Source organism: Tachypleus tridentatus, chromosome 13 (genome assembly GCF_004210375.1).
Source record: "Tachypleus tridentatus isolate NWPU-2018 chromosome 13, ASM421037v1, whole genome shotgun sequence".
NCBI classification, from domain to species: Eukaryota; Metazoa; Arthropoda; class Merostomata; order Xiphosura; family Limulidae; genus Tachypleus; species Tachypleus tridentatus.
The window spans coordinates 207,413,981-207,429,125 of record NC_134837.1 but is presented as its reverse complement, the minus strand read 5'-3'; the positions used below and the strand labels follow the sequence as shown (position 1 = coordinate 207,429,125).

General features: G+C 33.7%; 1 protein-coding gene across 2 annotated transcripts in view; it reads left to right on the top strand.

Moving 5' to 3' along the window:
• Nucleotides 1-3,688: 3,688 nt before the first annotated feature.
• LOC143238292 (uncharacterized) overlaps nt 3,689-15,145 on the top strand; it is a 62,486-nt gene continuing 51,029 nt past the window's right edge. For both annotated transcript variants that reach the window (XM_076478383.1, XM_076478384.1), the window contains exon 1: nt 3,689-4,055. In XM_076478383.1, the coding sequence (XP_076334498.1) occupies nt 4,053-4,055 (3 nt within the window). In that variant the 5' untranslated portion in view covers nt 3,689-4,052. The remainder of the gene's footprint in view (nt 4,056-15,145) is intronic.

The following is a 15,145-nucleotide window of genomic DNA, read 5'->3' as shown; positions in this document are numbered from 1 at the left end:
ACTAATCAAGATTTTTGCACTACGCGAATTCGATTCTCAAACTGTCCCTTTAAAAGTGGCACAGAGCAGCAGTCTTCAGCGACCTCTTGTGGGATTACCGATCCCTCAAAATTTACAAAAAAATAATGATTTCTTTTAAATTTATATTCTTACAATCACGTTTCAGGGAACTTCGAGAAAGACGACGATGCTTCGTTTCTTCTGTCTGAGCTACGCTGGAATATTAATCTTGTATTTCCTATTGTTTTCTTGGGAGAAGGTTTTCTTAATGATTCTCTGTTTTACGTAAGTTCAATCAGTGGAATTACTTGAACAAATCTATGTCACATTATTGATACTTTAATGTTTTATATGAGATTCACCCTTCTCAAAAGTATTCCGGAGTGCTCCATCACGTTCGAGATGTAATTAATGTAATTTCTCTTTCATTCATCCACTGCCCCATGTATAGGCAAAGGTTTTATTTACGTCTCATTAATTGCTTATTTACCTGACTGCAGCCAGACAGACAGAAACGACAGATTGTGGGAGCCTCGTTCACACTGCAACCCGCAAATTGAGAGGGTTGCATAACCGATTAACTAAACACTGCACACAGTTTGTGACTTTACGCTAAACTACAGTAGAATATAAGTATCAAATGTACTACTGTTGTGAACCTATAACACTCAAAGACTAGTATAAAAATCATATTTCATAATCGTTTTTAGTCGCATTTAATTTCTTCTAACAAAATGAGTTATTAATCCAGATGTCTTGGTCTAATTCTCCCTCGTTCACCCGCCTAAGCCTAAATATTTCCCATAATTACCTCTAGGAGCTTCATCGTTAACTTCTAACGCTTATAACGCTACAAATTAGGTTTCGATACTCGACGGTGGGTATAGCACAGATAGCCCATTATGCAGTTTTGTTCCTCATAGCAGAACACATCCGTTTCACTCATCTTCAACTTTACAACGATGACGTCCGATCAGGCCCCTTCTACATCATGTCACAAACCAATTACAAGAAATCTGGAGTTTTTATCCTCGTCTAGTTATTATTGTCCCGAATATTTCTCACAATTAGTACTTTACATAATTAGTACTTTCAACCTGACAGAGATGACGTTTGTCTACTTTGCGTGCACATCTCGTGCAGCGCACGGTTTAAGGGAAATTTGTGCAGAGTATAAAGTTTCGTTTTCTTTTCTTTTCTTTTGTAATCGTTAGCCTAAAATAAATCCTGACCAGTTACCTTTAAATAAGAATGAACACTTACCACGTTAACAATAAAACTGTTATTCTGCGCATGCGGGCAGAAGGAAAGGGTCAGGTATCATGTGACAGATAATAAGAATGAATGGCCAACAGTGCGATTCAGCGATGAATGGCCAACAATGCTGAGTCGATTAATGAGATGCGCTAATTTACATAAGAAGAGGTGATGAACTGACTTGAGAAGATGACTTCCAATGTTTCTTAAACTGACATGGACATCGCTATTACTTTCCACGGAAAAAGTCGGGTATATCAAATTCTATTTCCCCGCCCCTTTCTTACCTCAACCTGGGTATGAGAATATTCACACTTTTTATAATCTCGGTACGAGGGTTGAGGTGTAATACATACAACAGAATTTAAACTATGAATTTTTTGGATTTTTTTTCTAACAGCAGGAGATATTTTTTTCTTTAGTTTAATTATTCATAAAGAACCATTAAGGAGCCGATAAAATTCATTTTTAACATTTATTAACATTTTTAACATTTATTATTTAAACACGATTAAAAAATATAACTCTAGACAGGTTATTGTTGTTTTTGTGGTTTTGTTTGTTTGTTTGTTTTTAATTTCGCGCAAAGCTACACGAAGAGCTGTCTGCGCTAGCCGTCCCTAATTTAGCAGTGTAAGACTAGAGGGCAGGAATTTAGTCACCACTACCCATCGCCAACTATTGGGCTACTCGTTTACCAGCGAATAGTGGGGTTGATTGTAATATTATAACGTTCCCACGGCTGAAAGGGTGAGCACATTTGGTGTGACGGGGATTCGAACCCGCGACCCTTAGATTATGAGTCGAACGCCCTAACCACCTGGCTATGCCAGGGCCTCTTTTAGTGGTCTTACAGTATTCTTGTAAAGCTACACGAGCGCAACCTGCTCTTACCGCCTCTAAATTTTAACTGTTAAACGTGAGAAAAAACGTAACCAACTTCAGCACCCGTGACCAAACTGTGATCACTTTTATCCGACAAAGTAGAGGGACTTGGCTGTTACTTTTATTTGACACCCTCTGCTCCAAGGGCGGAGCACCTTTTTGCTTTTTACTTTCTTAGCAATAGCACATTAAACCTGAGCCTCGACTGCACAATCTGAGCTAATAACTAAACCACACCCGCGCTTGCAGTAAGATCGTACCTATTAAGAGTGCTACTATATAACATTGTATAGTTTGATGATAATTATGTACTTATAAAGAATGGGGTTAATAGGTTGGAGTGCCTGATTTTAGGTTTCATGGCATGCGCTCTGTTACCGCAAAACAAAAACAAAAAAAATTCCCTTCTAACTTTGGGATCACAGACGCATTATAAGGGAGACAGTCAAATCCTATTATTCGATTAAAAGAGTCTCACAGTTGGATGTTTACTAGTTGCTTTTCCTTTAGTCTATACCTTCCAAATTAAGGAATCGTCCTCTTCACTCTGAAGTCGTTGATGCGTTATAAGACTGACAGTCAAATCAACCCACCAGTTGGCGGTCAATTCAAACCAAACCAAAATCCCTCCTAGCGGAGAAATGTCAAACATAGTAATTTTCTTGAGTTTATTTATGTTAAATCACAAATATCGAAAATTGTACGAATATGTTTAATTTCAGGCTACAATATAGTTTTGTTTGTTTTAATTTCACGCAAAGCTACACGAGGTCTATCTACGCTAGCCGTCAGTAATTTAGCAGTGTAAGACATGAGGGAAGGCAGCTAGTCATCACCACCCACCGCCTACTCTTGGACTACTCTTTTACCAACGAATATTTGAATTGACCGTCACATTTTATAACGCCCCCATGGCTGAAATGGCGAGCATATTTGGTGCGAAGGGATTAGAACCCGCGACCATCAGATTACGAATCAAGTGCCTTAACCACCTGGTCATGTGGGGCCCAGGAGGGGTTTAAACAAAACTATTTCCGTTATATTAATTAATTTCTCTCCAATTACTCTTAACTCCGAGTCCTCCAGTGGGGCACAGCAACATATCTGAGGAACTCTGGAAATCGGGTTTTGATACCCGTAATGGGCAGATAACCCATTGTATAGCATTGTGCTTAATTTAATGCAGAAGCCCTGGTATGGTGTCGGGTATGCTAAAATATGCAGAAATTGTCGGGTATAAGTTAACACCAACAGAGCAACATAAAAGCAGTTCGTATATTTTAAAGATTGGCAAGAAATGTGAACCGTAAAGGAAGAAAACCACGTGTTGAGAAATGCACTCGCGTGGCCAAGTTGAAGTAAAAATCCCACGGGTCACGTTTCAAACCTCGTTTTATTACGTTCCCGTATAGAGTTACCGCCAAGGTTACCGAAACGAGCGTACGTTTTCATTTCCCTGACCACTATTTTTCAAAAACTGCCGGTAGATGGCCTGCCTAAGTTGAGCTCGCAGTCTCGTAATTTATCTTCATTTCTGGCCAGAACTTTAACAAATGTTACTCTCACGAGCACTGCGAGAAGCGTAAGAGAATGTTAAATGCATCACGCGAGCGCGTGCGTTCGCATACAGTCGCGATAGGACACACATAAGAGAATGATATAACCTCTACGAACCGTAATGCCGTATTTTACGGTTTCTGTTTTGGCCAACAGCTGAGAGTAAGAAAACAGACGATGTGGCTAGAAATGTCGTGTCTTTTGTTTTGTTTCAAATAGATGTCTTGACAGTTAAACTTCGTCTTCCAGACACTGGCGTGAAGGATACGACAGCTTCTGGGTTCGTAAAAAGAAACATTTTAAACGTTTCGTGTGTATATATATATATATATAAAACCAGCGTTCACGGGCATATGGTAAGTGATATAACTTCATTTTATGGGTGTTTAATTTGTTGTTTTTTGTTTACAATATGTTTAGTATTAAATTGCAAATGTTTAATGTGAGAGTTAAAGGAATCTTAAAATATTAGAATTTTAAAATTCTAAAACATTAAAATATGTTTGATATAATATACATTTATAATAATAAAATAATATGTTTGATAATGATATAATATACATTTATAATAATAAAATAATAATATGTTTGATAATGCTATAATATACATTTGTAATAATAAAATAATAAAATGTTTGATAATGATATAATATACATTTATAATAATAATAAAATAATATGTTTGATAATGATATAATATACATTTATAATAATAAAATAATAATATGTTTGATAATGATATAATATACATTTATAATAATAAAATAATATGTTTGATAATGATATAATATACATTTATAATAATAAAATAATAATATGTTTGATAATGATATAATATACATTTATAATAATAAAATAATAATGTGTTTCATAATGATATAATATACATTTATAATAATAATATAATAATATGTTTGATAATGATATAATATATATTTACGTAGCTGATTTATTCAAAGGGTTGATTTATATTTCTTTATTTAGAATCTTAGTGCAAAAGCTATACAGAGGTACACCATCTATAACTATATAATGTTAAATAGAGGGAAAATCAGCACCCACCGCCAACACTTGAGCTTTTGTTGTCTGACCTAATAGGGGGATTTAATTGTCATTTTTACAGCGCGTTCATGACCTCACACTACGGAATAAATCTTTTGTCGCAACAGGACTCGAACCAAAAATAATCTTGTTCATCGTATTAGTTCCGTGGACTCAGCAGATAGCCCAACGTAGCTTTGCTATAAGAAAACACACACTCATCGTTTTAGCATGGTGGTCACTAGCACCCCTAGCACACACAAATAATTCTAAACTTTATATCAAGTGATTGCAAAACTTCTATTTACGAACGACACTTTCTGCGTATTCTACAGGTAAAGAGTCACGTGATTTGCGCACTTCAGTTAAAGAGTCGGGTCAAAGACACCTGGGATAAAACTGTAGTTGACCACTGTCAGAAGAGTTTCGTCTGGTTTTGAACCAAGTATAGGAATGCTTTTTATTTGTTTTCTTTCCTGTACAACTGAAAGTATGAAGCGTGCTAAACTTCATTACAGCGTGAATTTTGGGCCTTACGATCAGCAGCCCGACAGGTTAGTCAGTAAGTTACCTTTTAGAAGAGTAACAAAAAACATGATTTTTATCGATGAAAGCTTCAAGTTGATGATTTTTTATGAACTACACGTTGTTACAGTTGTCTGGAACTCTGACTTGCTTTCATTGTTGTTTACTGTTTGTTATCAAGCTTGGTACGTATCAAATCCCAGTTTCTAGCAGTATAAGTCCCTAGGGACTCACTTTATATTCACCAGTACAAGTGTTTCTTTTTTTTTCAACTTTAGATTATTTGTTTGTTTTTTTTAATTTGGCGCGAAGCTACACGAGTAGCTATCTGCGCTAGCCGTCCTTAATTTATCAGTGTAAGACTAGAGGGAAGGCAGCTAGTTATCACCACCCACAGCCTACTCTTGGGATACTCTTTTACCAACGAACAGTGGGATTGACCATAAAATTATAACGACCCCATGGCTGAAAAGGCGAACATGTTTGGTGTAACGGGGATTTGAACCCGCGACCCTCGGATTACGAGTGTCTTAACCACCTGGCCATGCCGGGCCACACGTGTAAGGAATGCCTCAAACGCTTACGCGAAATCTGTTTTAAAAATGTATGCGTAATGAGCGGCTAAAACTTATACGAACTTTTAATTTTTTATTTTCATTTTACTTTTTTGTTCACTTTAAAATTTATCGTTTTAAAATTTTAAGTTTTATCGAGCACTTACACCAATCTAACAATCAGTTTCTCTGGAATGAAAAACGTTCACTATTTAGGATAAACAGACCGGTCTGAAGCGCTGCTGACACGTCATCTTTGGATCTTTTTTACAGAAACATTTCTAAAAATATGACTAACTTGTGGCGGTTTGATGGGGCTTAGATTTAGTGCTTTGTTCATGAGCTTGAAATGTTTTGATAAGCCTAGTTACTGCTCGTGATAAAAGGAGTCATTTCCCATCATTCTGGTGTATTTTAACTGGTTATCCATGTCATATTTTTGAATGATAACAACCAGCAGCTCTCTGAAACCATGTGACAACGTTGATGACGTATATAATCTAGGCCCGCGTAGACAGTAGAAACTGCGCGTTTTAAATCAGTTTTCTTAATTTCTATTGGGATGGCTAAAATAGGGCTTAACGACAAAGAAACAATCGCTCTCGATGAACCTTCAACCTTTTCTTGAACGGTGAGACACGAAGTTGACCAGTGTAAAGTGAAAATAAAAAAATGATTTGTGTGTGTTTGTATGTGATTCCATTGTATTGTATGACAAACTTTTCCAAACCGAAAACAAACATTTAATAGAAAGTAATTTTCTTGGATCTTTAATACGAAGTCTAATTCACAGATACCTTATTATAGTAATATTAGATGTTCGTATGCTAAGTTGCGTTGCAGCCAATAAAGTGCATAATTATTCTCATGATTCATGGCATGCGCACATTTTACTGGTATCACGATAGTACAAATTGCAACTTCAAGGGTCTCTTACGTAATGTCATGTTAATGTCTAATAACTGAATGACAGACCACACACTACTGTAAAATGGTGCAAGTGGTTGAAATAGGTGACTTCTTTAAGCGTTCTTTGGGCAATGTCGACAAAATGATGCAGTGAGCTTCCACACGTTTAAAACCAAAACCAATGACGGGTTAAATATTTCTCTCTTCGTGGCACAAGTTTCAGTCATTATTGGTTAAATGATTGGTCAAAAACACATTGCTAATTACTTTGTTTTATTCGCTTTCAAACGTCACATTTCTGTGATGGACATATGTAATATTGTTCAACGATTGGAAGTGAGATTTATAACACTATGTAACACTAATTTTGTTCCTGGATAGTATGTGTTATTTCTTAATTGCTTATGTTGTAAAAGTACAGAAAATGGCCATTATTCCTATTAAACTTTGATTTTGTGACCTGAATAATGAAATATATAAATTAACCTATATTCTATGTAAAAACAGGCAAATTTGCACATTTTCATTTACATAAGGTCGGAATAAAACAACATGAATCAAGATTTACATGTATTTATACTAAAGTTATACAAAAATGTTTAGAAGTGAGTAGTTTTTCGAGATTTACGACTGTAATGTAGATCACTTTCACGTATCAGCCCCCCAAATATAGCCTCCCATCCGGTTTTCGTTATACACTCCCAGGTCACAAAAGCAAAGTTTGAAGAGAAAAATAGGTCTTTACCATTTACTTTAGGCATAAGCAATTGGGAAACAATACTTTCTGCTCAGGAACAAGAAAAAGTAAAAATTTAGTTACATTGTGTAATTACTGAAATAAAAGTCACTTTGTGACTACTATATTATTCAAACTAACCTGATATACAACAGTGAGTGCATTTTTAAATTTCACTTATGTGTCAGTCTCCATTAAGATGTCTTTCAAAAATGTAATTCATTTCCCGACAAGAAACCCTAAAACGTGTTTTTTTATCTTTGTAAGTCACAAGTTTATTAACATTTTTACACTTTATTCGGCTACTACCTCTATGTATAATTATTGTGATTAATATTAATCAAACATTTTTTTCTTCATAAACGACACACGTTGTCTGTTTCAATTAATGACTCCACTATTACGTTATCCCAGCATTCAACTTGTGTGAGAAATTGTCATCATACATTCGTAAATCAGTTATCTTTAAAAAAAAATTTATATTTTCTTTTTGCTATTAATTGGCATTCGGCAAAATTAGATTATTTCTTAATAACCTCTCGTACTTCGGTTTCTTGTGTATTTGATCAGGTAAAAGGCAAAATAGTACTTTATTATTGAAATCTAACTTAAAATCTAGGAAATTCTGGAAACATAACTCGACACCCTGAAAAAGTGACAGATATAATTCATCACTCTGAAAATGTAATATAACTCAGCATTTTAAAGATGTGAGTAATATAGCTCAGCACTTTAAAGATGTGAGTAATATAGCTCAGCACTTTAGAGATGTGAGTAATATAACTCAGCACTCTAAAGATGTGAGAAATACAACTCAGCACTCTAAAGATGTGCGAAATATAATGGGAAGGTTGCACGTGAAATCCCAGCTATCGTTAAGCACGAGCTGATTGTCTGAAGTCTCCATCTTGTATAATTTATCAACTAAAGGAAAGCAACCGCTTAACTGTTTACAACAATTAACATTTATATTACGTTAGTCTTAAAGGTTTAGTTTTTAAATCTTGTATAATTCGTGTTTAAAAATGAAAACTCTGGTTATTTTAAGTAAAGTAAGCCAGCTTCCCCTAAGGAAGTGTTTTGACACTTCAACCAATCGCTGAACCACCTGTACTTGTATCTATTCTCTGTCCTTACATGTGGGCTCCAATTCTTGAGGTTATTAATTTATTTACGAATTTGAATTGAAGCTAATTTTGAATACCCATCACATACATTTATGGTATTCAGTGGCGTAATAATGTAGGGGCTGGAAGAGCCTCAGCCTCAGGGTCCATGGTTTTAATGGGGCCCATTAATAATTTATTCTATGCAAAATTACATGGGATATAGGGCCCACACAACTTATTAGCCACTGGGCCTACACAAACTTAAACCCGCCATTGATATTATTGCTAGCTTCCATACGGAATTTTGCTGTAATTTTAGTTACAGAGAACAATGAAAACATGGAAACTAAACACATTTACGTTTATGTTTGGTTTCATTGTTTTGTTTATTTCGAGAAACAATGAATACAACGAAACTAATTGTACTGCTACTTATAGCAAACACATCTTATTGTTATCAAGTCTACGTTGTGTTTTACTACCAATAATTTCTACCACGTCTTCAGTGAATGCATCGAACCGGTATCTGGTAGCTTCAAGTGTCTCTTATCTCTTGCGTAAACTAACTATTCCAAATCCCAATATTCAGATGCTTGAAATAAGAAAAAAAACATTTCGAAGTTTCGTTTCTCATGGAATTTTCACTGGATTATCAACCGGGAACATAGTATCTACACAAAATACTAACTAGCTCTAGTGAACATAGTATCAACACAAAATACTAACTAGCTCTAGTGAACATAGTATCAACACAAAATACCAACTAAATATAGTAAACATAGTATCTACGCAAATTACTAACTATAATGAACATGGTATCTACTACAGAAAATAACTGTAGTGAACATAACATCAAAACAAACTGTAACTGGAGTGAACGTAGTATCAACAGGAAACGCTAACTATAGTGAACATACTATCAACACAAAATACTAACTAACTATAGGGAACGTAGTAATAAAACAAAATATTAACTAATTGTAGTGACCATAGTATAAACACAAAATACTAACTAACTATAGGGAACGTAGTAATAAAACAAAATATTAACTAATTGTAGTGACCATAGTATAAACACAAAATGCTAACTGTAGTGAACGTAGTATCTATAGAAAAGAATAACTATAGTGAACTTTGTATCTACACTAAATACTAACTATAGCGAACGTCGTATCAACACAAAATACTAACTAGCTGTAAGGAACATAGAATCTACAAAAGATATTAACTGACTTTAGAGAACATAACATCTAGAGAAAATACTAAGTGTAGTGAATATAATATCTACACAAAATACTAACAGTAGTGAAAATGGTATCCACATAAAATACTAATTATAAGGCACATAGTATCAACACAAACTAGTAATTATAGTGAGTATAGTATCAACACAAAATACTAAATAACTGTTGTGAACGTACTATTAACACAAAATACTAACTATAGTTAAACTAGTATCAACACAAAATGCGAACTATAGTAAAAGTAGAAGCAACACAAAATGCGAACTATAGTAAAAGTAGAAGCAACACAAAATACTAACTAATTGTAGTAAACTTAGTATAAACACAAAATGCTAACTATAGTCAATGTAGTATCTCAGAAAATACTACCTTTTGTAAACATAGTATCTACAAAAAATACAATTTTTTCAACATAGTATCTACAGAAAATATTAATTATAGTGTACATAGTATCTACAGAAAATACTAATTATAGTGTACATAGTATCTACAGAAAATACTAATTACAGTGTACATAGTATCTTCAGAAAATACTAATTATAATGAACATAGTATCTCTTCTATATTCTTACTATAGTGAACGTAGTATCAACCCAAAATACTATATATAGTGAATATACTATCTACACAACATACTAAATAACTATAGTGAACGTAGTATCAACAGAAAATTCCAACTAACTGTAATGAACGTAGTTTCAAGAAAAAATACTAATTAGCTGTAGTGAACATTGTATCTACAGTAAGTACCAATTGTAGTGAAAATAGTATCAACACAAAATTTTAACTAACTGTGGTGAACATAATATTTACAGAAAATACTAACTAACTGCAGTGAACATAATATTTACAGAAAATACTAACTAACTGCAGTGAACATAGTATTTACATAAAATAACACCTATAGTGAATATAGTATCTACAGAGAATACTAACTAAATGTAGTGAACGTAGTTTCGACACAAAATACTAATTAACTATAGTAAACATAATATTAATAAAAAACACTAACTTACTGTAGTGAGTTACTAACGATAGTGAACATATTATCCACTGAAAATACAAACGTTCGTGAGCATTGTATCTACACAAAATAGAAACTAACTATTGTGAACATAATATCAACAGAAAATTCTAAGTATAGTGAACGTAGTATGAACAAAAATACTAACTAGCTGTAGTGAACATAGTATCAACACAAAATACTAAATAACTAGAGTGAACAGAGTATGAACACAGAATTCTAACTAACTATAGTGAACCTGGTATCAAGAGAAAATATTAACTAACTGTAGTGAACATACTAGCTACACAATTTAATAACTATTGTGAATATAGTATCTATACAAAATACTAACTATAGTGAACATAATATCAATACAAAATACTAATTAACTGTAGTTAACATAATATCAAAACAAATTACTAACATACTGTTGTGAACATAGTATCAACACAAAATGCTAACTGTTGGGAAAATAGTATAGACACAAAATGCTAACTATGGTGCAAGTAGTATCTGCAGAAAATATTGACTACAGTGAACATAGTATCTACAGACAACACTAAATTTTGTTAACATAGTATTTACAGAAAATATTAATTATAGTGAACATAGTAACTATAGTGGACGTAGGACCCACAGAAAATATTAACTATAGTATACTTAGTATCTACAGAAAATAATAAATATAATGAACATAGTATCTACTCTAAATACTAACTATAATGAACGTAGTATCAAGACAAAATACAAACTAGCTGTAGTGAACAAAGTATCTACCCATGATATTAGCAAACTCTAGTGAACATAGTATCTACTCTAAATACTAACTATAATGAACGTAGTATCAAGACAAAATACAAACTAGCTGTAGTGAACAAAGTATCTACCCATGATATTAGCAAACTCTAGTGAACATAGCATCTACAGAATATACTAACTCTGGTGAACGTAGTATCAACACAAAATACTAATTAGCTTTAGTGAACATAGTATATACACAACATGCTGAATAAACATAGTGAACACAGTTTTAACACAAAATTCGCATTAGCAGTGGTATCAAGAGAAAATATTATCTAGCTGTAGTTAAAATAGTATCTACAGTAAATACTAATGTTAGTAAATATAGTATCAACACAAAATTCTAAGTGTAGTGAACAGCATATACAAAAAATACCAAATAACTGTTGTGAACGTCGTATCAAAACAAAATACTAATTAATTTTAATGAACTTAGTATAAACACAAAATGCTAAGTATAATGAACGTAGTATCTACAGAAAATACTGACTACGGTGAACAGAGTAGCTACAGACAATACTAACTTTTGTTAACATGGTATCTACGGAAAATATTAACTATAGTGAACATAGTATATACATTAAATACTAGTTATAGTGAACGTAGTATCAACACAAAATACTAACTAGCTGAAGTGAACATAGTATTTACACAATGCATTAACTGTAATGAACATACTATCAACATAAAATACTAGCTAGAGTGAACATAGTATCTACACAACTTACTAAATAACTATGGTGAATACAGTATCAACTCAAATTTCTAACTCTAGTGAACGTGGTATAAACAGAAAATACTAACTAGCTGTAATGAACATTGTATCCACAATAAATACTAATTGCAGTGAACATAGTATCAACCCAAAATACTAACTATAGTGAACATAGTATGAACACAAAATACTAACTAGCTGTAGTGAAGATATGGTGTGAAGTTCTGTCTGGTTGAACTTGACAATAATAAAGCCTCATATTTTTTTAACATTGGTGAACAAGGACAGTAAGTATTGAGTATCATTTCTATCTAAGAAAGTCCAGTTCTTGTTGGTTTATTAGTGGATTGTGGTGCTGTTGAAGTTGAGGTAACAGTAAAAAGGAAACTGGTACTTGGGGATCAATGTTTGTACAGTTAAGTAACTTTTGTTTGTTTATCATGGCCAGGTGGTTAAGATGCCCGTTCTTACCTCCATATGTTGCTAAAATCTATCAAGTATGGATAATTATTGCAGGTGGTTTCACGTCGTGGCCTACTGGTGATTTTCTGGAAATTTTCGAGCAACCATTGTGTCTTTACCCTAATTTAGTGGATAATCGTACACGAACGTTTTAGTTTTTTGAATTTGTAGCTGCAGGTATCACGCGACTTCCTCATTTACATTATTATCACGTTATCCCTCGTTTTCTCCGAGAATCGGCGGTTATTGATTTGGTATTGTCCATTAATAGCGGTTCTTCGCTGGTATAGTGGTAAGTCTACGGATTTACGAAGCTAAAATTTAGGGTTCGATTTCCCTCAGTGGACTCAGCGGATAGCTCGATGTGGCTTTGTTATAAGAAAAAAACACGCACATCATTAATAGCGAATTCACTAAATTATTTGGTTAGTAAATGTTTACTTTATTCAGTTCTTCCTAAGAATTGGTTATTTTTACTTATTTTATATTACCGTCAGTTTTGTGTTTTCAAGTAACAATTAGTTAGAGTTTAGGTTATTTCAGGGTATTTTCTTGCGAAAGATATTTCTTGTTTCACAGGATAATGTTCATTCTTATATCCCGTATCAATTTTGGAGAATTGTCGTACCCGCTACTAATAGGCCTTCTATTTGGAAAGATTGTTTTGATTCGTTTGTTGATTATTGGTATTGTAATTTAGATTTTCTTATTTGGCGTCATGCAATGGCTACCAATATTAAGTTGGTTCACAAATTTCATCATCCGAGTGGCTTGTGTTCCTTCTGCGGTTCGCAAGAAAAACTATCGCTCTGTTGTTTTCCCAATGTTCCAGAGTACAGGGCCCGGCATAGCCAGGTGGGTAAAAAAAGGCGTTCGACTCGTAATCTGACGGTCGCGGGTTCGAATCCCGGTCGCACCAAATATGCTCGCTTTTTTAGTCGTGGGGGAGTTATAATGTTTCAGTCAATCCCACTATTTGTTGGTAAAATAGTAGCCCAAGAGTTGGCGGTGGGTGGTGATGACTAGCTGCCTTTCCTCTAGGGACGGCTAGCGCAGATAGCCCTCGTATAGCTTTGCGCGAAATTAAAAAAAAACAAACCTTTGTATTATATTCCAGCCCTTAATATAATTACAATAACTATTAAAACCACAGATGTGCTTCAGAACTCCTAATACAATTCATTAACCTGCCACGAATATTTGAACTCCTAAAAGACACTATTACGAACTTTGTAAAAACTAGTAACGTCTGAAAGCAGACATTTTTACGACTTTCATATCGTTGTAACGAAATTGAAGGATTTAGAAATAACTTTTTTATACAACTCTTGAAGCACCAACACGAATACTTTACAATTAAAACGTTAGAACTCTCAAACTCTTTAGACAAAACTGAAAACGTAACCATGAACAGCTCTTAAAATATTATCACAGGCATATTTTTAAACATTATATTGAAAGATTTACCACTGACTAACATTTAAAACCTATTTTTTTAACAAAAAAGAAACATTAGCGCCATCAGGCGTCGTGATGATGTAACAAATTACGTTTTTTTCAAACCACCATCTGAGTGGGAACTTACAGATTAGTTACAACTTAACAATGTGTTAACCGTATGTGTTAATTAGTTCTGATTCAGTTTCTCTTCTCCATTGTCTTTTTTTTTTTTTTTTCGATTTGCGTATCATATTTAAAATCACCCGTCATTAAGCTGTTTTACTTCTTTTGTTTGATGTCGAATATCGAAGAACCTTTGTTTTTGGTAATCCTTTTGGTGATTAACCGAATTCAACCTTTATTTTAGCGGCATACGACGAAAACTGTAAGAACGTTTTGTTTTCTCACTTCATGAAACATCAGAAAGAGTTGACGATCCACTGTAGTTTTTGACCAATCTTTAATGGACACTAAATGTTGTGTTGTATATACATGTGTGTATGTGTGTGTATATAACCTTGAAGAATAAGTGAAATCATGTTGTCGAATCAAACTGATGAAAATATCATGTCACCAATTTTTAATTTTGAGATCACACTTGGGCTCATGCGAAGACAAAAGGAAGGATTTGTTATTCAACAGCTGATAGCATTCCTAAAAACAAACAACAAATCAGTCTTTTTTAGATATAGAATAATTATTTTTACTTGTTTGTTTATGAATTTTTAAATCTGTATGAAGCCAAGAAAATTACACAATGAGCTATTCCTGCTCTGCACACCACATGTATCAAAAGCCTATTTCAAACGTTTAAGTCCGAAGATGTATACAGCTGTGCCACAAGGAGGCTTAGGAAAAGCATAATTACATATATATACTATCCTATAATAACTAAAGAAGGCTG